General features: G+C 40.6%; 2 protein-coding genes across 2 annotated transcripts in view; one reads left to right on the plus strand and one right to left on the minus strand.

Annotated features, from left to right (window-relative positions):
- Positions 1-10,106, plus strand: part of cdh23 (cadherin-related 23) — a 1,109,092-nt gene extending 1,098,986 nt beyond the window's left edge. Inside the window, exons 68-69 of the mRNA XM_059946450.1 lie at positions 1,549-1,659; positions 3,887-10,106. Coding sequence (XP_059802433.1) covers positions 1,549-1,659; positions 3,887-4,210 — 435 coding nt within the window. The 3' untranslated portion in view covers positions 4,211-10,106. The remainder of the gene's footprint in view (positions 1-1,548; positions 1,660-3,886) is intronic.
- Positions 1-26,774, minus strand: part of LOC132379011 (calcium-binding mitochondrial carrier protein SCaMC-2-like) — a 55,925-nt gene that overhangs the window by 6,817 nt on the left and 22,334 nt on the right. The window contains exons 7-10 of the mRNA XM_059946451.1: positions 23,627-23,734; positions 20,621-20,788; positions 18,599-18,749; positions 14,390-14,619 (exon numbers count right to left, since the gene is read on the minus strand). Coding sequence (XP_059802434.1) covers positions 14,435-14,619; positions 18,599-18,749; positions 20,621-20,788; positions 23,627-23,734 — 612 coding nt within the window. The 3' untranslated portion in view covers positions 14,390-14,434. The remainder of the gene's footprint in view (positions 1-14,389; positions 14,620-18,598; positions 18,750-20,620; positions 20,789-23,626; positions 23,735-26,774) is intronic.

Here is a 26,774-nt window from a genome sequence, read left to right on the forward strand (position 1 = left end):
TGCACAGGATTGGAAAAAAACTGCAGAAAGTTGTAAACTCAGCCAGCTCCATCTTGGGCACTAGTCTCCCCCAACATACACATATGTATATTTAATGTAATCGATAGTATTTAAGTATTACAATGTACTGCTGCTACAAAACAACAAATTTCAGGATATAAACCTGTAATATTAAACCTGATTCTGATTATTGAGACCTTAGTAATAAAAGCCACATATCAGGTATAGGCAGTTAGTATCAAATGAGGTGTTTGAAGAGTATAAAAAGTGTAAGGCTAAAAGAGGACATGAATTTACTCCGGCAGACAAGGTAAAGGGAGCTTCTGCCATTATTTTAAGAGCAAAAGGATAATAAGGGGAACAAACTGGTCCTCTTGAAGATCACTGTGGTCATTGATGCATGGAGCTGAAAGAGATGTGGAAGATTTTAATTTTTTTTGTACCTGTAATGGGAGACAAACACAGAGATTATGGAACTAAAGCAACAGTTGTGAGGTCACAGACCGTATCCAGATTACGGAAGAACTGGTGGCTATCTTGAGGTGAGTTAGGGTAGATAAATCCCCAAGGGATGTACAAGGTGGCAGAGGCTACTGCAGAGGCTCGGGCAAAGATACTTAAAAATGTCCTTAGCCACAGATGAGGTGCTAGAGGACAGCTAATATTGTTCCATCGTTCAAGAAATGTTTTTAAAATAAGACAGGAAATTATAGGCTGGTGAGCCTAATGCCAGTCATGAGTAAATTACTATAAGATTCTAAGGGACAGGATGTATAAGTATTTGAACAGACAGGGCCCAGTTAGGGATAATCAAAATGACTGTGTGTGATAGGTCATGTCTAACTAATCTTAAGATTTTTTCAATCACAAAGAAGAGAAAGTCTGCAGATGCTGGAAATCCAAGCAACACATATGAAGTGCTAGAGGAACTCTCAGCAGGCCGTACAGCATCTATGGAAAAGATTACAGTTGACATTTCAGGCCGAGATCCTTTGAGACCCTGATTAAGGGTCTCAGCCCAAAACATCACCTGTTCTCATTTCCACAGATGCTGCCTGGTCTGCTGAGTTCCTCCAGCATTTTGTGTGTGTTGCTTAGAGTTTTTCAAATAAGCTACCAAGGAAGTTGGATGTGGCCTACATGAACTTCAGCAAGGCCATAGGAGGCTGATCCAAAAGGTCATGTCACATGGCATTCAGGATGAAGTGCTCAATTGGATTCAACATTAGCTTAGCTGGATAAGCCAGGAAGTGGTAGTAGATAGTTGCCTCTCTGACTGGAAGCCTGTGACTAGTGGTGCACTGCATTTTCTATATTAATGATCTAGATGATAACATGGTAAACACAATCATTAAATTTGCTAATGACACCAAGATCAGGGATGTAGTGGATAGCAATGAAGGCTGTCAAATTTTGTAGTGTGATCTGGACCAACTGGGAAAATGTGCTAAAAAATGGCATAGAACATTGACCTTCAAGAGAGACAAAGTAGTGAAAATGCAGCCAATTTCCCATCTGTGTATTTTACCTACTGTGCATTGCCTCAAGGGCTCCCTGTTGAAGGTTGTTCTGGATGACTACCTACGGCTGAAGAAACTGTTTGCGGCTCGGCTAGCTTACAAATCTACTACCAGTGGAGACCAGTCATCTGTGCTGGAGGTACACCTAGTGTGGAACCAGCCGGTTTGCAGTGTGAAGTGTGGCTTGATGGCTGGGAGTGGAAACTGAGGTTTGTGCAGCTTATCCACTGAGCCTCATTAAAGCACATGGGGAATCATGGAGAGTGTGAGGAACTAACGACATCACTTCCCTCTGACTCTCCCACCCAAAAGCTATACTGTGAATATGCAACTGAAAACTGCAGCTAGCTCTGGTTTAATGCATAATTGTTAGGGAAAAAGTGAGAGATATTATGCAAAAAGATAACTAAATAGCTGAAGGATAAAATTCATTAATTTGAGCAAAGATGTGGTGGGGGTAATTTGGAATCAAAGACTGGAAGGGTGAACTAAGTGAAGAATGGGCAGCTGTTGTAGAAATGGTTCAGGTATATTCCCAGCAAACACTGCAGAACAATTAAATCCATAGGTCACTGGCTGAGAATGAAAATAGCAGAATAAAGGCCAGAAACTGAACCAAATTGCCTATATCTGATGGTCTAAATGGCAAGGCAGGTACCTTCACTGGCGAAATGGAGTTGAACTCGGCTCTCACCCTTCTCGCCACAAGGTTACTGCACACTGCCTCTGCTTCCTGGAATCCCCTCAGAGACTGAAACACCAAACTGTAAATCTCAAGCTGCAACAGTTCCAGAATCACATTCAAAATGAAAAACAAATGTAAAAGACATTAAAGAAGTGAAATACATAGTTTCATGATCTATCCAGAAGATGTCGACTGAAGGAGTGTTGTATACAGGTACCATCTTGACCTCAAAGAAAATTACATAGAATAGTACAGCACAGTACAGGCCCTTCAGCCCACAAATTTGTGCCGTCCCTTAAACCCTGCCTCCCATATACCTGTCTAGTCGTCTCTTAAATTTTAGTGTGTCTGCCACCACTACAGACTCAGGCAGTGCATTCCACGCACCAACCACTCTCTGAGTGAAAGACCTTCCTCTAATATCCCCCTTGAACTTCCCTCCCCTTGCCTTGTACTGAGCAGTGGTGCCCTGGGGAAGAGGCGTTGGCTGTCCACTCTATCTATTCCTCTTAATATCTTGTACACCTCCATCATGTTTCCTCTCATCCTCCTCCTCTCCAGAGAGTAAAGCCCTAGCTCCCTTAATCTCTGATCATAATGCATACTCTCTAAACCAAGCAGCATCCTGATAAATCTCCTCTGTACCCTTTCCAATGCTTCCACATCCTTCCTATAGTGAGACGACCAGAACTGGACACAGTACTCCAAATGTGGCCTAACCAGAGTTTTATAGAGCTGCATCATTACCTCGCGACTCTTCAACTCTATCCCTCAACTTATGAAAGCTAACACCCCATAAGCTTTCTTAACTACCCTATCTACCTATGAGGCAACTTTCAGGGATCTGTGGGCACGTACCCCCCAGATCCCTCTGCTCCTCCACACTACCAAGTATCCTGCCATGGCCTGTTTCCCACCCCTCCCCCAGACTGATAAAAACAAATGCTGTAACTATTACTAAAAATGTTGCAAGGCAGAAAAACAAAAAAGACATCACATTCAATAGAAACTTCCTTTGCAATTCTATAAACTTCCGCTTTATTATGAGAGATGACTTGATAGAGATGTAGAAGAGGTGCAGATCGAGTGGACAGCCAGAGACTTTCTCCCGGGGGTAGAAGTGGCAAATACCAGGGGGGTTCATTTTAAGGTGACTGAATGGCTGTCAGTGGTAGGTTTTGTCCACAGAGAATGGTGGGTGTGTGGAGCACTGCCGGGGTGGAGGCAGAAACATTAGGGACATTTAAGAGACTCTGAGATAGGCACATGGGTGAAAGAAAAATAGAGGGATATGTGGGAGAGAAGGATTAAATTCTTCCTAGAGTACATTAAAAGGTCAGCACAACATTGTGGGCCAAAGGGCCTGTAATGTTCTATAACGAGCCCCCAACCTTGCTCTATATTTTAAGACTATTTATGTGTGGCCACTTTGTGCACCTTTCAGTCTTCATGACTCCTTACTGTTCCTAACACCAGCCCATACTGACATTAGGCAGTGTACCAGAAACACATGGATTTCTTGGATGGCCTGCTTGGTGTTAGGAACAAAAATCTGGCACAGTGCCCAGGTAATGGAGTTGTTGTGTGGAATTTGCAGTGGTGTGGAATTGATATGTTCCTCACTTCAGAATACACATTGGACATTAATGCCATTGTTCTCTTCTATCCTGTCCTCTTCCAGCTTATTCCCAGTGACATGGAGGATGACGACGAAAAGCCCCCCAGCCGTGGGACACTGCGGTTTAAGCATCGCCATCCTGTGGAGCTAAGGGGACCTGATGGAATCCACATGGTACACGGCAGCACAGGCACCTTGCTGGCTTCTGACCTCAACAGTTTGCCAGAGGATGACCAGAAGGTCTTAGTCAGGTCCCTGGAGACCCTGAACACAGAGAGTGGGAGCTACACAGACAGGAATGCCAGGACTGAGTCTGCAAAGTCTACCCCAATGCACAAGATGAAAGAAAGGGTGAGGGACATCCCACTGGAAATCACAGAACTTTGACAACTGGGCCAGCCTGTGATCCTTACTATTCTTTTAATTCAAGTGATTGTCTGGGCTGAAGCCTAGCAGCAGTATTTGGTGGCTGAAGTATTGCTGCTGGGGGGAAGCTGTTTAAAAAGGGTCCTTACTACAAACAGTCTCCACTGCCACTACCAGGGATTGTGCCCCGGTGCAAACTAAAGCCAGAAGATGTACGAAATCATTAAGATGATTAAATCTGGTGGAACTCACCATGTGTAAACCGACACCATCAGCTTGAACTCAAAGTGATGTACAGTATGTGCGTGTGTACCTGCGTGTGTGAAAACATGTTCTCCCACCCCCATTTATAGTTTTTAATTTCAATGGCTCAGCTTGGTGAATAAAGATACAAGGAGCAAAATCCAAGTTTGGTAGAGAAATAACTTAATTTCTCAAAGTAGTGAGGTGGAGTTTAAGTGTTTTGGGGGGGAGGGGGGAGGATGTACATTAGAACTCTGGCTCACCACTGTAAATCTTGCAGGATCAAGGATGTCTAAACAAGTTGTTCTGATATTGATCATATCAAAAAATTTGGAAATAAAATAAAAGTAACTAAGAAACTATTTTGTTGTAAAAGGCCAATACCTTATCTGGCCCCATCTCAAGGTGATTCCAGTTGTGTTCCAATGTGTTTTTATTCTTGTATTCAAAATGGCTAAAGTTCTATCTAATTACAACTTCCTCACAGCAACTCACTTTGCCAGTAATGCCCACATTTGAGATTAAATAAAGCCGTTTGTAACTTTATGAAACAGCATCATGATGTAATGGGGAATAAAGTCAACAATCTGCACCTTAAATCCATTAGACCATCTTTTCATTACTACTACAATACTTTTCTAAAGTTCTCTTTAAACTGCAATAAATAGAAAAAGCCCTTTTCAAACTATGGGCAACACAACCATCAGTGAATCCCTCACACCTGTTCCACTATCTACATCGAAGTCATAGTTAATGTGTATTCCTATTCCATACCCCTTCGCGGACAGAAATCTCAGCAGTAAGTTATTAAATGAGTATCTACTCCTGACTATGCAAGAGAGTTCTATGCTTCTGTTACCTACTGACATTTAATTGCTCATTATCACCTAATGACATTTCCTTTCATGCTTCTGAATTTTGGCTACAACGGATACTCTGTGCTATAATCATGTACACCAACACAGCAAACAAACATGTGGAAGGTTACTGTTCTCGATGATTAGAAAAATACATCCTAATTGATATATATAGGGATACGACCTAGAAACTTAAAAGTCAAAGTCTCATTTTTCATCCCACTATGTAGTTTATTTATTAATTTGTCCATTCTAAAAATATTCTTAAAATATACCAAATTAATGTTACAGGCACGTTATTTCTTAATTTACTTAAACCAGCAAATACCTTAAATGGGACATGCTCATTCTCTAAATGGATATATGTGCACGACAGTAGACCATCCCATAAGCATGATGTCAACACAAGCACTGCTCTCTGCATAAATCCCTTGGAGATTGGAAGGGGAGCTGGAAAATGGGACATTTAGATACAAACTACCCAGAAACATCTTCAATCCATTACTTTATGAATCACCCTGCAGATGACAAGTATATTCTGATAGAATGCATCAAATTGAAATTAAGTACCACTGCTTTGTCTTCTCTCCTTGAGTACCTAAATCTGTACTGGCAAGTCATATACAACACGAAAACAGTTCAACATTGTTCACACCAACTGTAGTGTCTACTTGAGCTAATCCCATTTACTTGCCTTTGGTTCAAATCCCTCTAAAGGTTCCCAGCCTTTTTTATACCATGGACCAATACCTTTAAGCAAGGGGTCCATGGACCCCATGTTGGGAACACCTGCTAAACCTTTCCTATCCATGCACACGTCCAAATGTTTTTCTAAACATTGTAACTGTACCCTCTCCCACTGGAGCTCATTCTAAGTACCCATCACCATCTGCAGAAAAATTTGCCTCTCAGATCCCCTTAAGATCTTACCTCACTCACCTTAAACCTCCTAGAAGCCCTAGTTTTAGACAAACCTCCTTGTGTAAAAGACTGAGATAATCCACTTTATCTACATACTTCATGATGTAACAAACCTCTGTAAGGTCATTCCCCGGCTTCCTTTGCTCAAGAGAAACCAGTCCCAGCCTTTCCCTACAGCAAGGGTTCCCAGCCTTTTTAATGCCATGGAACTTTGCCATTAACTGAGGGGTCCATGGACACCAGGTTGGGAACCCCTGCCCTTGAGAAAAGGAGGCCAAGCAGCAGTCTTTCCTTATAACTCAAGTCCTCCAGGCCTATCAACATCCTTGTGAACATTTTTTCTGCACCTTCCCTAGCTTAATCACATCCCTCCTATACTATGGCAACTGGAAGTATATTCACACCAACATTTTGTGTAACTGCAATATGTCATCTCAAAATTTCAATTTATTGCCCTGTCTGATGAAGGCAAGCATGCCATAAAGCTTCTTCACCTTGATGTTACCTTCGGAGAACTCTGTGTGCCCAGGCCTGGTTTAACTTCACAAAGTGCATCGCTTCACACCATCTGACACCCTCAACAGGCATAGCAAATCCAAAAATCAATAATGCAATTCATCTTGGCCCTACTAATACTAGTAAACCACAGTCTACAGTCAACTCCAGGGAATCAATGTTCCCCTCACCAGATCCACTACTACCAGTTACAATTGTACACCTGTATGACTCCAACCAGTGTAAAAAATAAACTCCCATGTATACAAGATACTACCTGTAGAGTAATCAACATGAGGTACCTTATTGATGGCTTTCTGAAAATTGAGTTCAGCATGTCAACTTGGTAATTTCATCAAAAAGATCTCAATCGTTATTGCAATTCATTATCAACTTTTCCTGTAGGCGTATTCAGAAAGAGCTTCTAAGAAGCGGTTATTAAATAGTGATAAATAATTATACTGGTCCACTGCTCTGTTTCCTTAAGAAAGGGTTGTCCTTAAAAATACTAAAACAGTAATTTGTCATACACCATCTCCAGAAGCCTGAAAGAAGTTTCTGCATTCTGGGCGACATTGACTCATAGGACAAACAGGTCAGGTACACAAATTACTTGACCAAAAAGGAAGAATTCATGGAAATTTCAGGATGGGAAGTCTTCAAAAATAGTGACCCTGAAGATTTTTTTTTATTCAGGAGCATCTTAAAATTGTTATAGGCTCCATAACAAATTTGTTAAAACAGCAGAAAATTCTTAAGAAGTAAAAAAGATAAGAAACTGCAAGGGTAAAAGGACCCTGATGGCAGTTATATACAGGCTTCCAAGCTGTAGCTGGGATGTGGACTACAGATTACAACAGGAAATAGAAAAGGCAGGTCAAAAGGACAATGTTCTGATAGTCATGGGAGAGTTTAACATGCAAGTAGATTGGGAAAATCAGGTTGGTAATGGATCTCAAGAGAGTGAATACCTACAAGATGGTTCTTTAGAGCAGTTTGTCATTGAGCCTTCTAGGGAATCAGCTGTACTGGATTGAGTGTTATGTAATGAAACAGGTGATTAAAGAGCTTAAGGAACCACCATGATTGAGTTCAACTTGAAATCTGATAAGGAAAAAATAAAGTCTGACAAGGTATTTCAGTGGAGTAAAAGAAATTACAGTGGTATGAGGGAAGAGTTGGCCAAAGTAAATTGGAAAGAGATGCTGGCAGGGATGACAGCAGATCAACAATGGCTTGAGTTTCTGGGGGAAAATGAGGAAGGTGCAGGTAATATGTATTCCAAAAACAAATAAATATTCAAACGGCAACACAGTACAACTGTGGCTGACAAAGGAAGTCAAAGCTAATGTAAAAACAAAAGAGAGGGCATACAACAAAACAAAAATTAATGGGAAGATAGAGGATTAGGATTAAGAACCTACAGAAAGCAACTAAAAGAATCATTAGGATGGAAAACATGAAATATGCATGCAAGCTACCACATATTATCAAGGTGGATACAAAAAGCGATATAAAAAAGGGATGAGTGGGTATAGGACCACTAGAAAATGAGGCTGGAGAAATAATAACGGGGTACAAGAAGGTAACAGATAAACCAAATGAGTACTTTGTCTCAGTCTTCACTGTGGAATACACTAGCAGTGTGTCAGGTATTGAAGAGTGTGAGAGAAGAGAAATGAGTACAGTTACTATTACAAGGGAGAAGGTCCACAAAAAGCTGAAAGATCTAAAGGGGTGTAAGTCACCTGGACCAGATGAACTGCACCCTAGGGTTCTGAAAGAGGTAGTGGTAGAGATGGTGGCGGTATTGGTAATGATCTTTCAAGAATCATTGGACTCTGGCAAATTGCAAAAATCACTCCATGCTTTAAGAAAGGAGGGAAGCAGCAGAAAGCAAGTTATAAACCCGTTAGCCTGATCTCAGTGGTTGGGAAGCTACTGGAGTTAAGGATGAGGTCAATTGTTAAGGAGTACTTGGTGACACAGGACAAGTTAGGACAAAGTCAGCATAGTTTCCTTAAGGGAAAATCTTACTTGATGAACCAATAGGAATTCTTTGAGGAGATTACAATTCAGACAGATAAAGGGGATGCAGTGGATGGTGTGTATTTGGATTTTCAGAAGGCTTTTGACAAGAAGCCAACCATGAGGCTACTTACCAAGTGAAGAGCCCATGGTATTACAGGAAAGTTATAGCATGGTTCGAGCATTAGCTGATTGGTAGGAGGCAGTGAGTGGGAATAAAAGAATTCTCATTCCCTGCCCATGACTAGTTGTGTTCCATAGGCATTGGTATTGGGACCTCTTCTTTTTAGGCTGTATGTCAACGATTTAGATGATGGAATAGCTGGCTTTGTTGCCAAGTTTGCAGATGAAATGAAGATTGGTGGAGGGGCAGATAGTGTTGAGGAAACAGGAAGGCCACAGAAGGAGTTAGATTAGGAGAATGGGCAAGGAAGTGGCAAATGAAATACATCGTTGGAAAATGCATGGTCATGCACTTTGATAGAAGAAATAAATGTGCAGACTATTATAAGCATATCAGATTTGTTGCATTACAGTATCTTATTCAATGGGTAAGCCACCTTCAATAGTTTCAGTACAATAACAGGTAATGTAAATAACATTACCTCAAAGTCAAAGACAAATATATTATTTACTTTATTTAGTGATATGGTGTGGAGCAGGCCCTTCCAGCCCTTTCAGCTACACCGCCTCTGCAACCGACTGACAAACCCAATTAAACCTATTCTAATCACAGAACAACTTGCAATGACCAGCTAACCTACCCAGTACGTCTTTGGAGTGTGGGAGAAAACTGAACCAGGAGAAAACTTATTTATTCCATTTTGAGGGGGGGGGGGGGGGTAAGACATACAGAGAGACTCTTCACAGAACAGCACTGGAATTAAACTCCAAAGTCCAAAATGCCACAAGCTGTAATACTGTCATGTTACTGAGGCACCAACATTGCCATATACATAAGTATGTGTATGCATAGGTGCAATAAACCGTACTGGCAGCAGCATCGCATCAGATAAGGAAACTTTTCACAAAACAACAAACATAAAAGATACACAATTTTTACAAGAAAGAACACAATTTGAACAAAATGAACAGCATTGTACTGCAAGCTGATCAAAGTGGTCAAGACTGTCCTTAGCTAGGTTGTGCCAGCTGGTTCAAGAACCGCAAGATCAAGAAATACCTGGCGAGAATCACCTTTGCAATCATACATTCAGCAAATGGATAGACGAGAAGGAGGCTAAAGAGACATACTCTAACCCTGCTTCCATCCTCCTGTCACCCCATCCCTGACTCAGGCACAATTTTAGTAGGTTGGATTTGTAGTCAAACACACTGAAAACTCATGGCAATTATCTGGGTTGTACAATCTCATGTTAACTTGTACCAACCTGTCTAACCCTCCAAATGCAGATCTCAGTGATGGAGCATCTTTTTAACCAACTCTTCACCATATTACTGGCAGCTATAGAAAATCCTTGGAAATCTTGGTTTGGAAGCAAAATTAGAAACACCATTAAAGAATTGTTTAAAAATCTATTTATGTGCAATGCCACCATACTTTGTAAAGGTATATTGAAATAAAATGTTACAGTCAATTACAGTTGTTATGTCATGTCCAATTGGGATCATGTGAGTCATCAATGGATCTTTCACGAGAGTTTGGTGGAGATGGCTTGTATTTGTTCTCAAGTATTGGCACAAAAGTGAGTGAGAAAGTAAGCCTACAATTATATACAGTTCTTTTGTAATGATAGGCATATAGATTTAGGTGGCAGTGTGTTAAATCTAAGGCAGTGGCCAAGAGGATGGATGGAAACTATGGCAGTGATTGTTAGAATGCAAGTATGTGGGAGAAATAAAACCAAAGATTTTGGTCTGAGCATAGATTGGTTTGAGCATAAGTATCTGAACAAAGATCAGATTTTAGAGGTAGTGGAAGGGGCTGCGAGAGGTAAGAGCTGAATGTTAAACCATGTCTGCAGATGTTTCCAAGTAGCTGTAGGAGGAGATGAGGCTAAAGAGTAGGGGTGGGGTACGGGTAGGGTTGTGGGTGGGGGGGAATAGTGCAAGAAGTCAAAATACTAACTTTAATTCCTTGAACTAACTTGAAACTCAGCAAATATTCAAATAGGTAACTTTGTCCAAGTGCCAATAAATGCTGGTCTTGTTACTGAACACAAAATCCTTCAAGGTCATCACAAATTTAATACAAAATTCATCTTACTTCCCCTTTCTTTAGTATTCTCCTTCAAGAAGCATGAATATTCAGTGTATTCTAATGGAAGTTGTCTGCTCACCAGAACTCCTTGCCCTAGAGAAACAAATAATAGCATTTCAATGACATTGCTTCTGTGTTGACTGAAGGGCCGAATGGCCTACTCTTGCACCTACTGTCTATTGTCTATAGTGTTTGGGGTAGTATCTTGTACTGCAGGATAACAATCCACATTCCGGGTGCTTAGTACACTGACCCCCGTTAAGCAATGAAAATTGAAAATATACTGACATTGTAGTCTTGGAATGAAACTCACAATGAGTTTGAGCAGATTAAATCCAAATCCCAACATACTTGAGTTAGCTGTACAAATTACATACAATTCAGTAATAATGAAATACTAAATCCATACTTATATTACCTTTCATTATCATAGGGTAGCCTAAAATGCTTCATAGCCGATTGAATACCTTTCAGAGTTGCCACAGTTACACTGCAGGTAATGTGCAAGTTAATTTGGACACAGCAAGCTCTGCCAAATGGCACAGACAGATAGTTTTTGCTTTTTTAACAGATCTTACTTAATAGGTATATTTTGCCCATTAACTTTCCTACTCCATTTTAAAACAGAGCCGCGGGATCACCTGAGTCCATAAGAAATCAGACCGGGGTCTCAGTTTGAACATCTCAACAAAAAGATGTCATGGTACAACACCAAACGCTCCTGACACAGAGGCATCACTGGCTTTTAAACCCGACAGAAGAGATTCCCAACAATGGTAGTATAAAAATGTCATTGGTGCAACAGGCAGAAGCAAGAGTTCTGTTCCATGCTTCAACAACTAAGTTTCATCCCCAAGTGCTATGGACATTTCACATTCCTTCCCTCTTGCAACAGCCTCCCATCCAACCTCCCATCACTTACCCATTTCCACAGCTCATCTGAACAGCAGGACTAAGTCAATGACACTTGCTGTTATACAGGAGTAGCTGTTCCTTTCTGAGCCCCGTGACGCATTCAGCGGCAACCTTGCCATTTCTTCAGCATTTGTCTGTTCTTTTACGAGGTCAAGTTGCAAGCAAGGATAGAAAACATGCAAGGAGCCGGCCTGATTTGAACCTGGGACTGCTTACCTCAAAATCCAGTGAGAATGCCACTACACCACCGGCTGTCTAAATTCAGGAGTTAAAGTATTCACTATCCAGTTAACACAAATACCCCTGATTCAAAGTGACCCTAAAATCTCACTAGTAATCCCCAAACTTTCAAAAGAAGTATTTATGAAATGACACAGAATCCTAGGTTAGCATCGTTTGCAGCCATCTTGTGGAGACAGGCGGTACTGTTAACAAAGTGCTTACAGCACAGTCACTTGATCCACCAGATCCATGCATACAACAAAGTGAGTGCTGTGCATCCTGGTAAATCTGAAATAAAAATAAAACATGTTGAAAATACTCAGCATGTCAAGGATAATCTGAATTAAGACTCAAGGTCAACAAGCCTTTGATCATGTTCTCACGGTCTTTCATCTGTCCATAAAGTCCATAAACCTTCCTGCATTCTACATGCCAATATATCACATTTCCTCCAGATCTAGCCATTATTACATCTCCTGCTTAATCCAAAATGCTGAAGGAATTCAACAGGTCAGGCAGCATCTATGGAGGGAATCAATGTTTCGGTCCGAGGCCCTACATCAGAACTGGAAAGGGTGGGGGCAGAAGCCAGAATATAAGGGTACAAGTTGGCATGTGATAGGTGAATCCAAATGAGAGTCTCCATAGATGCTGCCTGACCTGCTGAGTTCCTCCAGCATCTTGTGTGTGTTGATCCAGATTTCCAACATCTGCAGAATCTTGGGTCTCCCGTTTGTTTAACAGTCAGATGTTCAGGTTCTTTGTCATTGCAGCTGTGGTGAGAATATTCCATAGTAAGTACTTTAAAACGGCAATTCTGTAAATGTGAATGGATTAAAGAAGCAAGTTTCAAAGGAAAAGGGTGAACTGTTGTCTACCCTGAGCAGCTGTGCAGTAACAGTGTATGGTTGCCGCTCTGCCACAAGTTCCATCCACCAGTGACTGAACAGTCAGATTCCATGCCCACTCAACCCAAGCTTCTTACTCTCTTGTTTCTGACGTGACCCCATCACCTCCAATTACCTTTCGCGATTATCCGCCACATTCTACAGTTTAAAAGGAAGTGACGACAAATCATTTTATATCAACTCAAAAGACAGTAAAGGAAAATTCCTCAACTTCCTATTTTTCTATGCTCCATACATTTTACACTTAAAGAGCAAATTTCACACGGGTGGTTGTTACAACATTGGGTTTGGGTAGCGTTGAGGGGACTGACAACACATTCAGATATAATAATTAAAGATAAGGCAATGACAAAACTTGCAGGATATCATCTTCATCAGAGAAAATCTATCCAATTCCACTTCACAGGAGTGCCACTGAAAAAAATTTGACACAGGAACACCCTAAGATATGTAGTTCAAAGGGACATGTGCAAAGAGATAAAAGGGGCAGAGTTGAAGGAATGACTGCAATCTGTGGAGTGATGAAAATTTGTGATATATTTGTGGAAGGATTTAATATCATTGGGAAGTCTGAGTGAGAGAAAGAGCAAAGAATAATCTACTGTTGCCTTCAGATCTACATCTCTATCAAGTTCCTTGATTCCCTGGATGACTTTCCTCTTCATTATTAATTACACAAGTCAAAGATTCATACAGCATGGCAAAGGATCCTTCAGTCTGTAGGTTTTCATAAGTAAAAACTGTGAAGGTCTTTTACATTTGAGATAAAACATAGCAACTCATTTATTCCAAACAAGTTAAAGCACAGTTAAAACTACTTTACATAATTCCATCATCACGTCAGACCAGGCTCTGAGAGTGAACCCCAACTCAACATCAGTGGGCTGTGAATTATAAACATCTGCACCAATTACGTTACCTGACAAGTCCAACTCATGCACACTGACCATGGTGCACACCATGTTAGTCCCAATAGCCCATCTTTGGCCCATATCTCTGCAAACCATACTTATCCATGTACTTAACCAAATGTCCTTTATGTGTAGCTATTGTATCTGCCTCATTCATTTTCTCTGCCAGCTCATGCTACATACGTATCACTCTCTTCACAAAGTAGTTGCCCTTCAGATCCCTTTTAAATCTTTTCTCCGCACCGTCTAGTCTTTAGTTCCCCTTCCCTGGGGGAGAAACTAAGTTTATTCACCCTAGCTATAGCCCTCATATGACTCAACAATAATAGTAATACATGGAAAGAAATTCTTGTGTAAACAAGTTGTTCTCAAACAATGAAACAGAATTTCTTTTATTTTTAAGGCTTTCTTTAACTTCATCAAGCATGAGGCACGTGACTGAGCAGAACGCTACTGATTAACAAAATGGAGAATACCACCATGTCCTTTTTTTTTGAGAGGTGCAGAGTGTCAGATTGCCGTCATCAGTGGGAGTGGAGGCCGAGAAGTGTCTTCATGTATTCATACGTAACGTAGCTTATGCAGACGGACGGAATGGCCTTTATCATGTTGGCAGTGAACCCACGGTAGAAACCGGGCAAACCATCCTTGGTCAGAATATTCCAGAAGTATTCTCTCAGTCTTGGTTTTCTCTTTCCCTTTTCAATCACTAACAATCAAATAAAAGAAAACTCAATTTCAAAATTAACTTGAAAATTGTCCCACTGGGTTTCATGATAAAAGATTTTTGTTCAGTTCTGCTGACTTTGCACAACAGGTACCCAAGATCTAAAGTTACTGCTCGACACTGCGTATTGAAGCGGGTGTTAGAGAGTAGAAGACACAACAACAAAACAGAAGCAGGAATAGACAATCTGGCACCTCCATTTAATGCAATTGTAGCTGATCTACATGGAACTCTATTTCTTAATCAGGTACAATAGGCTTCAATCCTTGATCTTTCTAAAGTTTATCAACCTCCACCTTAAATACTTACAGTGATGTAGCCTTTACAACCCTCTGGATCCTATATTGACCACTTTTTTTAAGAATGAAGGAGAAATATCAGAGAAACATAGAAAACCTACAGCACAATACAGGTCCTTCAGCCCTCAAAGCTGTGCCAAACAGGTCCTTATATTAGAACTACCTATGCTTATTCATAGCCCTCTATTTTTCTGAGCTCCATGTACCTATCCAGGAGTCTCTTAAAAGACCCTATCGTATCCACCTCCAGCCCATTCCACAATTTATTCTAAGGGTTGTGGACATCCTCAATTTCCCTTTACACAGTGGTGGTGCACCAATTTTCCGTACTGCAGTCTTTTATTACAGTCTACTGTTGCAGTCTATTATTATTATTACAGTTTTTTTATTGCAGTCTATTACTGCTGTTAGAGAGTGTGGCCTCACTGCAGTGAAGGAATGGCCAGTTTATTGACAAATCAGAACAATCCGTGACTTAGAGATCGTCACATCCAAGCACCTGCTATCTTTAACCTCCTAGGTAGTGGAAGCTGCAGGTTTAAGAAGGTTTAAGGTGAGTGAGCAAGTATGTGCATATGTTCAGGGTTGGCAAAGAGCCTGATAGAAATTTGTCATTGAGTGCCTGAAAAATATCTTTGGAGACTACTGCCTCAAACATGAGGAACAGGATATCCTTATGCACTCACTGGGCCCGCATCACTGGATACAGACTAGTGGTCCAAATAAGTCATCTTGAAGGGGCTAGGCCTGCTTTACAATAAAACTAATGTAGCTGTGGATTTTTTACGTTTCCTCTGAAAGGCAAGTCCAGCTAATTATTTCCACAGTAAGAGTTAACTTTCTTTGCCATATACACTCAATGGCTGCTTTATTAGGTAAACCTACTCATTAATGAAAATATCTAATCAGCCAATCATGTGGCAGCTGTGTACATACATCTACTGATGCCTTTGGACACATCTTCAGTGATGTTCCTGGAATTATCGTGTATTTTGGGTCTTTCAACATCGTACACCCTCCTCCAGGTGACCCAGCCGGGGCTGATCAGACCCCAGCTCGTGTCCAGATGGCTAGCTACTTATGACTCCAACTCAATGCATAAAAGCATTCAGGCAAGATCAAAATATTCAGTTGTTGTTCAGACCAAACAACAGAACAGGGAAGTAATGTGATCCAAGTGACTTTGACCGTGGAATGATTGCTCATGTCAGAATGTAATGCTGAGGCACTGGTTGGGTTTCACTTGGACTATTATCAGCAGTTTGGGCCCCTTATCTAAGAAAGGATGTGCTGACATTGGAGAGGGTTCAGAGGAGGTTCACAAAAATGATTCTGGGAATGTAAAGGTGATTGTATGAGGAGCATTTCATTGTCTGGGACCTTGTACTCACTGGAATTTAGAAGAATCAGAGAGGATCTCATTGAAACCTTTTGAACCTTGAAAGGTGTAGATGGAGTGGATGTGGAGAGGATGCTTCCTATTGTGAGAGAGTCTAGAACCACAGGACACAGCCTCACCCAATTAGAACAGAGATGAGGAGGAATTTCTTTAGTTGAAGGGCAGTGAACCTGTGGAATTCATTGTCACAGATGGCTGTGGAGGCCAGGTCACAGGGTGTATTTAAGGTGGAGATTGATAGATTCTCAATTAGTCAAGGATGAAAGGTTATGGTGGGAAGGCATGAGAATGGGGTTGAGAGGGGCAATTGTATCAGCCATGTTGAAGTGGCAGACCAGACTCAATGGGCCTAATGGCCTAATTCTGCTCATCTCCCTCTATACATACATATACTGTATATATACTCTGGTGCTAGAAAGTTTGTGAACCCTGTAGAATTTTCTCTATTTCTGCATTAATGTGACCTAAAATGTGATCAGATCTTCACATGTCCTAAAGCTAGATAATGAGAACCCAATTAAATAAATAACACAATATTATACTTGTTAATTTATTTATTGAGAAAAATGATCCAATATTACATGTATCTGTTGGAAAAAGTATGTGAATGTTATCAGTAATTGGTGTGACCCCTTGTACAGCAATAACTTCAACCGAACATCTCCGTTAACTGTCAATCAGTTCTGCACGTCGGCTTGGAGGAGCGTTAGGGCATTCATCCTTACTAAACAGCTTCAACTCGGGGATGTCGGTGGGCTTCCTTGCATGAACCGCATGCTTCAGGTCCTTACATAATGCTTCTATAGGATTAAGTTTAGGACTTTGAGTTGGCCAATCCAAAACACAAATTTTCTTCTTTTTAAGCCACTCTATTGTTGAGTTATTTTTGTCTTTCAAATCATGGTCTTGTTGCATCATCCAACTTCTATTAAGCTCAGCTAACAGACTGCTACCCTGACATTCCCCTGTAAAATGCCTTGATACAATTTTGAATTCATTGTTCCCTCAATGATTGCAAGCTGTCCAGGCCCTGAGGCAGCAAAACAGCTCCAAACCATGATACTCCTTCAACCATACTTCACAGTTGAGATGAGGTTTTGGTGTTGGTGTGCAGTACCTTATTTCCTCCCATCATAGCAAAGTGTATTGCTGCCAAAGAATTCAACTTTTGTCTTACCTGTCCACAAACATTGTCCAAGAAGCACTGTAGAACATTCAAGTAGTGCTTTGCAAACTTGAGACATGCAACAATTTTATTTTTTGGAGAGCAGTGGTTTCCTCCATTACGTCCTTCAATGAACACCATTCTCGTTCAGTGTTTTTCTTATAGTGGACACATGAACAGAGACTTCAGCAAGTTATAGAAATTTCAGCAGAACTTCTGCTGTTACCCTTGGGCTTTTTTTCATCTCCTTCAGTATTATGTTCTTGGTGTGATCTTTGCAGGATGTCCACTCCTAGGGAGAATAGCAACAGTACTGAGTTTCCTCCATTTCCAGACAATTTCTCTCACTTTGGACTGATAAACACTCAGGTCTTTAGAAATGCTTTTGTAGCCTTTTCAGCTTCATGTATCCCTACATTTCTACTTCTAAGGTCTTCTGAAAGATGTTTTGTTCAAAGCATGGTGCACATAGACAGATCTTTCTTGAGAAGAGCAGGCTCTGTCAGTAACCTGACATTTTGTGTCTTCTTTATAGGGCAAGGCACCTCTACAACCCACACCTCCAATCACATCTAATAGATTGGAGCCATCTGACTCAAAATAGCTTTTATAGAAGGTATTCCCTCAGAGGTTCACATACTTTTATCAACAAATACATGTAATATTAGATCATTTTTCTCAATAAATAAATGAACACGTATAACATTTTTGTGTTATTTATTTAGTTAGGTTCTCTTTATCTAGTTTTAGGACTTACATGAAGATCTAATCACATTTACGTAGAAGTAGAGAAAATTCTACAGGGTTCACGAACACCATGCTGCAGCCACAAAACAACAAACTTCATGCCATGCAGTTTGTCAGTGATAATAGGAAGTGAGATTTGCCTGAACACTCATCAATGCCATTGGCCAAATGGCCTCATCTGGAGCCTAAAACTTGCCTGAATGTTCAATGCTTAATTGACTGAACACTAAACCAAGACTACTTTAGTGAAGAAAAGGTGCTATATAAATACAAATCTCTTTTGTTACACACAAAATGTCAAACTAAAATTCAGTTTGTGATCTGTAACTCACGGTTCCTTGTTTTGCTCACCTTCTGCCTGCATCTGAGTGTGCAGCACCAACAATGGGTAACTGGCGAACTGACCAACTACATTGGAAGCTGAAGCACTGGCCACCACCAGCAAGATGTTGGGCCTCTCATTGCCTGTGGTGTACGTCTGTATCCATAAGTTCTTCAGAGTCTGCAGGAACAATATTAGGATTCTTTAAAATTAAAACACAGCCTTCCTGGGGCTGGAAAGTACTGTGAGGAGTATTAATTATGTGCTGTGCGAGGCCATAATATATAGGAGCAGAATTAGGCCATTTGGCCCAAGAGGTCTGCTCTGCCATTTCATCGTGGCTAATCCATTTTCCCTCTCAGCCCCAATCTCCTGCCTTCTCCCCATATCCCTTCATGCCTTGATTAATCAAGAATCTATCCACCTCAGCCTTAAATTTACCCAATGACTTGACCTCCACAGCCACCTGTGGCAACAAATTCCACAGACTCACCACTCTCTGGCTGAAGAAATTCCTCATTTCCCTTCTAAAAGGATGCCCCTCCATTTTAAGGCTGTGTTCTCTGGTCTTAGACTCCCACACTAGAGGAAACATTCTCTCCACATCCAATCTATTGAGGTCTTTCAATATTCGATAGATTTCCATGAGGTCACCCTTCATTCTTCTGAATTCCAGTAAGTAGAGGCCCAGAGCCATCAAACGATCGTATGATAAGCCTTTCATCCCAAAATAATTTTCATGAACCTCCTCTGAACCCTCTCCAATGTCAACACATCTTTTCTTAGATAAAGGGCTCAAAACTGCTCACAAAACCCTAAATGGGGCCTCACCAGTACTTTAAACAGCTTCATCATTACATCCTTGCTTTTATATTCTAGTCATCCTGAAATGAAGGCTAACATCACATTTGCCTTCCTCAACCCTGACTCAACCTACAAATTAATCTTTAGGAAATCCTGCACAAGGACTCCTAAGTCCCTTTGCAACTCAGATTTTTAAATTTTGTCTCCATTTAGAAAATAGTCCACATTTATTATTAGAATCAACTTTAGGTACCATATACAGTATATTTACATGTATTATGAATTTGCTGTGGTGTTTTGGCACAACTTGCAACAATAAACAACATTCAATAATAATAATAATAATTTATATAAAAATAGTTAAAATCAGATATGGAACTAAATGTGCATAATTATATAAATATCACCATGCATTAACAATGTAAACAACATTATAAAAAGTGGTTTAAAGTGTTTACAGTGCAGTGCGGAGACTGAGATAATGATCGAGTGGGGGGGAGCTAGAACGGTTAATCAGGCAGTTGCCTAGGAGATAAAAACTTTTAAGATACCATGATGAAAAGAAGGAGAAGAAGATTGAAAAGGTGGGGGGAGGGGAGCAACAAGCACCAGGGAATGGGTGAAACCGGGGGTGGGGGGTGAAGTAAAGAGCTGGGAAGTTGATTGGTGAAAGAGAAACAGAGCTGGAGAAGGGGAAATCTAACTGGAGAGGACAGAAAGCCATAGAAGAAAGAAAAGGGGTTGAAGAACACCAGAAGGAGATAAGGTGAGCAAGAAAGGGGATGGGGAATGGTGAAGAGGTCATTACCAGAAGTTCAAGAAATGGATGTTCATGCCATCAGATTGGAGGCTACCCATTACTTCTGGAAATGCCCCCCCCCCCCAAGCAGTGTTGGGCAATATCAGTGTACAACAAATTGAGGGGCAGCTTTTGATGAGAACAAGGTTAGGTGGTGGGGTAGCCCAAATACTGAGGATAAAATCAAGCATTGGCTTTCCTGCTATGCTGTCAAAGGCTAGTGTCCATGCATATATTTTAAAAACATATTTAGTTGATCGTACAGCAATTTAGAGCAATGATGGAATGGGCTGCTTTTAGAAATTCATTCTTTCGTTTTCCTCATGGCTAATTTTAAAGTCCAGTCTGTATCTCCTTGTGACAAGGAGCATCAAAGATTTAATAAATAAATGCAAGTTATTCATCATAAGCATTTTCACAACTGGCTAAAACTCATACAAACACTAACCTCATACATAGCCAGGTCTATACCAGCATACGGAATGAGCCCCATGATATTTGGAACATAGCCTCTGAAGAAAGTGGAAAAACCCTCATACATGAAAATGTTCCTGACATGGGTATAGAGTTCTCTAGGCTCTCCAGACCTTCGCAGCATCATTCTGGTTTTCAGCACCTAGTAGATGCAGGATGAATTACAGAATATTTAATTCCAAAGTGCAGCAACACAGAATGCTTGGTCAGGTCAAACAGCAATCAAATTTCAAATCAATGAATTCTCATTGGATGAGGAGAAATAAAAATAAAAACAATTTTTATTTGGTTGTATTGGAGATCGGAGAAGAAGGGTATGAACTAAAGTCTGTGACTGGATATAAGAAAATTAACAAAAATGGAGGTCGGTGGACAAAGATTGGTCAAGGGAGGTAAATGGGAGAATCAGAATCCTTAACTGAAGTTGCAAAAGGAAAATATGTAGGTATTAGAAAACTAACTAACTGAAGTACTGATTATCTGCAAGTCCTGATCTCAGCGTTAAGAACAAGGCAAACTGAAGGACCTGGCTCTATGCTGTATGACTATGACCAGAATGTGCTACAATAAAATATCAGGTGTTACTAGTCAATATTCCCGTTGAACAACCTTGGATGCAGGATGTAAGAGGACAGAGTAGTGCTGGGATGGTGAATTAAAGATATAGTTGACCAGAAGCTCAGTTTCATACATAGTCAGAGGAAGGTGTTTTTCAAAGGCAGGCAATCAATGTGTGATTTGTCTCCCCTGAGTAAAGGAGACAGAAAACTGCATGAATCATCTCTGGCAGTTCCTTCCATTATTGTCAGGAAATTCAGGATTTCTGTTCAAGTATGTGGAAATACAGAAGTCCTCAAGTTCCTGAGAGTTGCTCACCAAGTGATTCCATGACTATGGTCTAGCATAAGACTCCACAGTAATTAAGCAGCCAATGGTCAACCTGCTATGATTTCTGAACTATTTTCACTAGAAATCTGAGTGTGAACGAACTCCTAGTCTCACAACTCCATTCACTTCTTTCACTGTGAAGGATACGGTTACTGTCTGGACAAAGTGTGAGGAGTTATGTCTCAGGTAATTTACATTTAGAAAATAAACAAAATTCATTCAAATGTTATGAATTTATTTTCTTGTCTAGTGTTTGTGTTTTTTATTATTACTTTTAATAGTTTGAATGTTTTTGTATGCTTCTGAATGTCAGTGGCCTTCACAAACATTCAAACAGTTTGGTCAACTTTGGGTTTTGAGTTAACCATCCATCAGGACATTTTGGGGTACTGGGTCCATTCTGGCAACAACGGGTGGCATCAAAGGCTGGATTCCACAAAATGATCTGGAGCTGGTTTGGAGGATGAAGTTGCAACTTGCAAGCCTAGTGTTCCCTGTAGGTCCCAGCTATAAAATTCCAATCCATTAGTTCTCTGAAGTGTTCAAGTGTTTATTTGAAAGTCAGTCTCTCTTTCAAAAGGGATGGCAATTACCACAAGTTCAAACCACATTCTATTCGGCATCAGTGGAAAAATCCTCCAACTGACACTCTTCCATGTGCTGAATTCATTCATTTGGTACCAACAAATCTGCTACGTGCGAGTCTGCCAAAAATTGTAGGCCAAAGCATTTAAATCACAAAACCACGAGGCAGGTTGAATCGTGGTCAGGTATGGAAACACCAATGCCCGAGAATGTAAAACCTACAAAAAGCCCAATTCATCACAGGAAATGTCCTCACCACCATTGAGCACATCTACAAAGAGCACAGGCACAGGAAAGCAGCATCCATCATCAAGGACCCCCACTATCCAGGCCATGTTCTCTTCACATTACAGCATCAGGAAGGAGGTACAGGAGCATTAGGTCCCACACTACCAGTTACAGGAACAGAAGAACAGAAGTTGTTCAATGTAAGAACAATTTCAGCCAGGAGGATGTGCATCTGTGGAGAATTTTTGGACTATTTGGCATTTCATACATATTGGTCAGGTCAAGGGGCTCTTCCAACAAAACCATTAAATATTATTCAACATTTATCACAATAAGCAGTAAAGGTCTTAAATTAAAATCTCATCTGCAATCCAGTACTGAAGTGGTGTCAGCCTACGTGTATATTCTCATCCTGAGTAAGTTCTTGAATCAAGAACACCTGACTTGGCAACACTGAGGTGTCAACCTAATTTTTACTTAAATGAAATATGGAATTTTTCATTGAGGATTTTCATAAGGATTAGTAAGATATCAAAGGTTACAGGGAAAAAGCAAGAGAATGGGGTTAAGAGAGATAATAATCAGCTGTGATCAAATGGCAGAACAGACTTCCTGGTCTAAATAGCCTAATTGTGTTCCTATGTCTTATGGACATCTGTTTAGAACAGAGATGAGGTATTTCTTTAGCCAGAGGGTAATAAATCTGTGGAATTCAGTATCAGACAACTATGGAGGCCAAGTCACTGGGTATATTTAAAGTAGATGTTGATAGGTTTTTGATTAGTCGGGATATCAAAGGTTACAGTGAGAAGGCAAGAGAATGAAGTTGAGAGGGAAGATAAATCAGCCAAGATTGAATGAAAGAGCAGGCTCGATGGGCCGAATAGGCTACTTCTGTGCCTTTGTCTTATTATGGTCAAAGCTCTCAATATTGAGTCTCTGGAAAATATGTAACAAGACAACGCAGTGGAGTAAAGTCTTGAAGGCAACACACAATAAATTCTTCAATGGTGATAAATAGGGGCTTAAGTAAGCAGAGAATTAAAGATTAAATTCTGAATGCACCTAACTATACTTACCACTGCTTATCTGAGTATTTCAGCACAGAGTGTTGCATGCACTTCTGATAAAACCTATTAAAATAACATGTGTTTCCCTAGTGACTTCATGAAGTAACAGGGCATGACCACAGAAGTACTTTTAGTTACTAAATATCATATCATAATACAGACATATGGACCATTAAATATTAAGCAAAAAGCTGGTCATAATTTCCTACCTCAATAGGGTACGTGGCTGATTGAGACACTGCTCCGGCCATTGATCCAGCGAGAAATCGCTCTTTCATTCTCAGATTTTCTGGATCTGCTGCAATCAGTTCCTTTAGCTAGGAACAAATTTCAGACAAATATAGTTAAAATGTCAACGAAAATACATCTATTATGCTTTCTAATGGAGTATTTTATTTGGTACTTTGAAAGCATCATTCACGCTGTACAGTAACATTCCACCACCAAGCCTTGTCCTTCAAGACTCAACAAAGTCAGGAATAGACACACCCACCAGCCAATCCTCACCTTGTAACAATAAAACTCATCTCTTATATCCCATTGGAAATGAAGGGGCAACAATCTTGAAACAGGAGTAGGGTATTTAACTCCAAAAGCCTGTCATTTGACTTTATTCACTGACTTATTGTTTAGTTAATTCACTTTTCCAGGATCTGAATATTGCTGAGAAAATCAGCATTTATTATCAGTTTGTTGAAGTCTGTGAAGAGATGGTAATAGATCACGTTCTTGAACTGCTGCAGTCTTTCTGGCTCAAGTTACCCTGCAGTATTTTTCGGCAAGTTCTAGTATTATGATTCCAAATCAGGATGCTGGGGAATTGGAAGGGAACATTCAGGTGGTGACATTACAATGTAGCCCTAGGATCTGCCTGGTGGCAGAGATCAGTGGTTTGGGAAGTACTGTCAGAATAGCCTGAATGAGTAACTACAGTGGTTTCATTGATGGTAGACACTACAGACAGTGATAGAAAGAAGGGATATTTACTTGTAATTATTTAGAAATACAGCCCTTCTGGTTCACCCCCCTGCCCAATTATCCCCATGTGACCAATTAACCTACAAGACCGTACGTTTTTGGAATGTGGGAGGAAACCAGAGCACCCAGAGGAAACCCATGCTGTCACAGAGAGAATGTACAACTTCTTGCAGACATAGCGAGAATTGAACCCATTTCACTGGTGCTGTAATAGCCATACTACCATGTTGCACCCACAGTATAATATTTACAGTCAGTGGATGGGGTCCAAATGAAGCAGACTGCCTTGTTCTGGAGAGTGCTAAATGTTTTGAGAATTGTCCAATCAAGTGCCTGTTTCGGGAATGGTAGAATAGAAATGGATGCCAGGAGGTGGGTCATTCATCAGAGGATAGCTCGGGTCTCTGAACCGCTCTTATAGTACGCAAGTTCTCCAAATGAGACTCTGGTCAATGGTGATAGTTGTAATGTGAACAAAGTATCACAGAGACACTGAAGCTAATGGATACAGAAGAGTTTTATTCAACAAAAAACAAGCAACAGGCATTATATCGCGACCCTCTTAGAAGAAGAGGCCTGCTCAACCCAATATTACATGACATTTTAAAGATTGAAGGTAACGGTATGCCAATTCTATAGTAACAATAAGAACAAGATATAGGAGCAGAATTACGCCATTTGGCCCATCAACACTTGTTCTACAATGCTTCCTTTGAATTCCATATAGCTTTTAAATTCCTCCTTCATCACACCCACACTCCAGATACCCAAAATGAATGTTAATCAGCATTGTGAACTCCTGTCTGCAGCTCCAGGAAGACCACTGTTCAGAGCTGCATTTAAAATTCAATCTACAATCCACATGCAGGTCTGAATACAGGCTGCTGTTAAAACTAGTATTTGCTCTGTACCATAACTCATAACTCATACCATAACTCCAGAATACACCCTCTTCTTGGCCCTCCTGGATAAAAATAAATTTGATCTCAGCATGTTGTTGTTAAGAGGCTTGTCAATGGTAATGCCGTTGAAAATCGAGGGTAACTGCTGTCTGATTGGAAAGGTTAATATTTAATATTTCTGCAGCAAGAATGTTATCTATCACTCCATGCCTGAACATTGTAAAATCAGAGAGCATACTCGCCTCTTACATTATGAAAGAAAGATCAATGAAGAAGCCGCTGCAAATAGTTGAGTCCAGAGTGTAACTCCATGTGCACCATATCCCACATATGGGGGCTGTTATGTGTCCTAAGGAGTTGTTAAGGGGAATAAAAGTCATCGGGGGCATTCAACATTCTTGGGGGGGGGTAAGCAGCACTCTATGTTGAGGCATGAGCTGACTAACGGTTAGAAGAGCTGGCACTTCCTAAGAAAAGGATAAGACACTGGAACATGGATAGGACCATAGCTCTGCAGGCATTGAGCACTCTTTGTCACAACTCATCTGAAACTCGGCAATTTCATCCGACCTTACTAACCAAACAGATATTATTAGGAAAACATAAATTAGCAGCCAGGGTGCCCAAAAATTCCCTTGACTCGCGGCATGAAATGAGTTCATGCACTTTAACAGCTGGTAAGTCAAGTATACCCCCTCAACTTTCGATACAGGTCTGCAGAAAACAGGGCACGCAACGATACTGCGCTAGCCGGAACCAAACGGTGAAATGAAGCCAATCAGTGAACTTTCCAACGTTGAGAATTCCTCTTGAGGTGTTCAAAGTGACCTCAGCTTCACATGTGTGTTCAAGAACCATCTTTGGGGATTATGATACCTTATGGGATTGGTCAATCGCGCTAACTGGACTAGTATAAAGGTAGCTTGCTGAATACCAGCTCTCACCCAACTAACATTCAGATTCCAATCTGAATCCTTGTCAGCATAATTTTCACTGTTGTGATCGTCTTCATCTTTGCCTCACCGTTCCTTTGCGTGCTGCTACCATCGTTCCATCCATGTCAACTCACTGCCATTGTCACATCCGATAGGCAATCCCAGTTAGTGTTAATATTTCATTTTAATTTAGCTATGTTAATGATGGATAAATATATACAACACAATCTCTATGAGTCCAAAGGCAGTGAAGCCTTGAATTTTAATCCTGCTCAGAAACAGAAACTATAGAAAGTCTGTCAAAACCTGGAGTATGGTTTTATTCCTTTCTCATCAGACCAGTGACACCCCAGCCCATGTGTCTTATTTGTAATACCGTACTGTCTAATGAAACCATAAAACCATCAAGATTGCAGCAACACTTCTGTAAAAGACACCTGAAAAGGCTACTTATGGTATTACTCAGTTCCAGAGATGAAAGAAGCACTTGAAAACCATTGCACAATTGAGTCATTTACCAAGAAAGCTAAAAATGACCTTGA

Source organism: Hypanus sabinus, chromosome 21 (assembly GCF_030144855.1).
Source record: "Hypanus sabinus isolate sHypSab1 chromosome 21, sHypSab1.hap1, whole genome shotgun sequence".
Classification (NCBI taxonomy): Eukaryota; Metazoa; Chordata; class Chondrichthyes; order Myliobatiformes; family Dasyatidae; genus Hypanus; species Hypanus sabinus.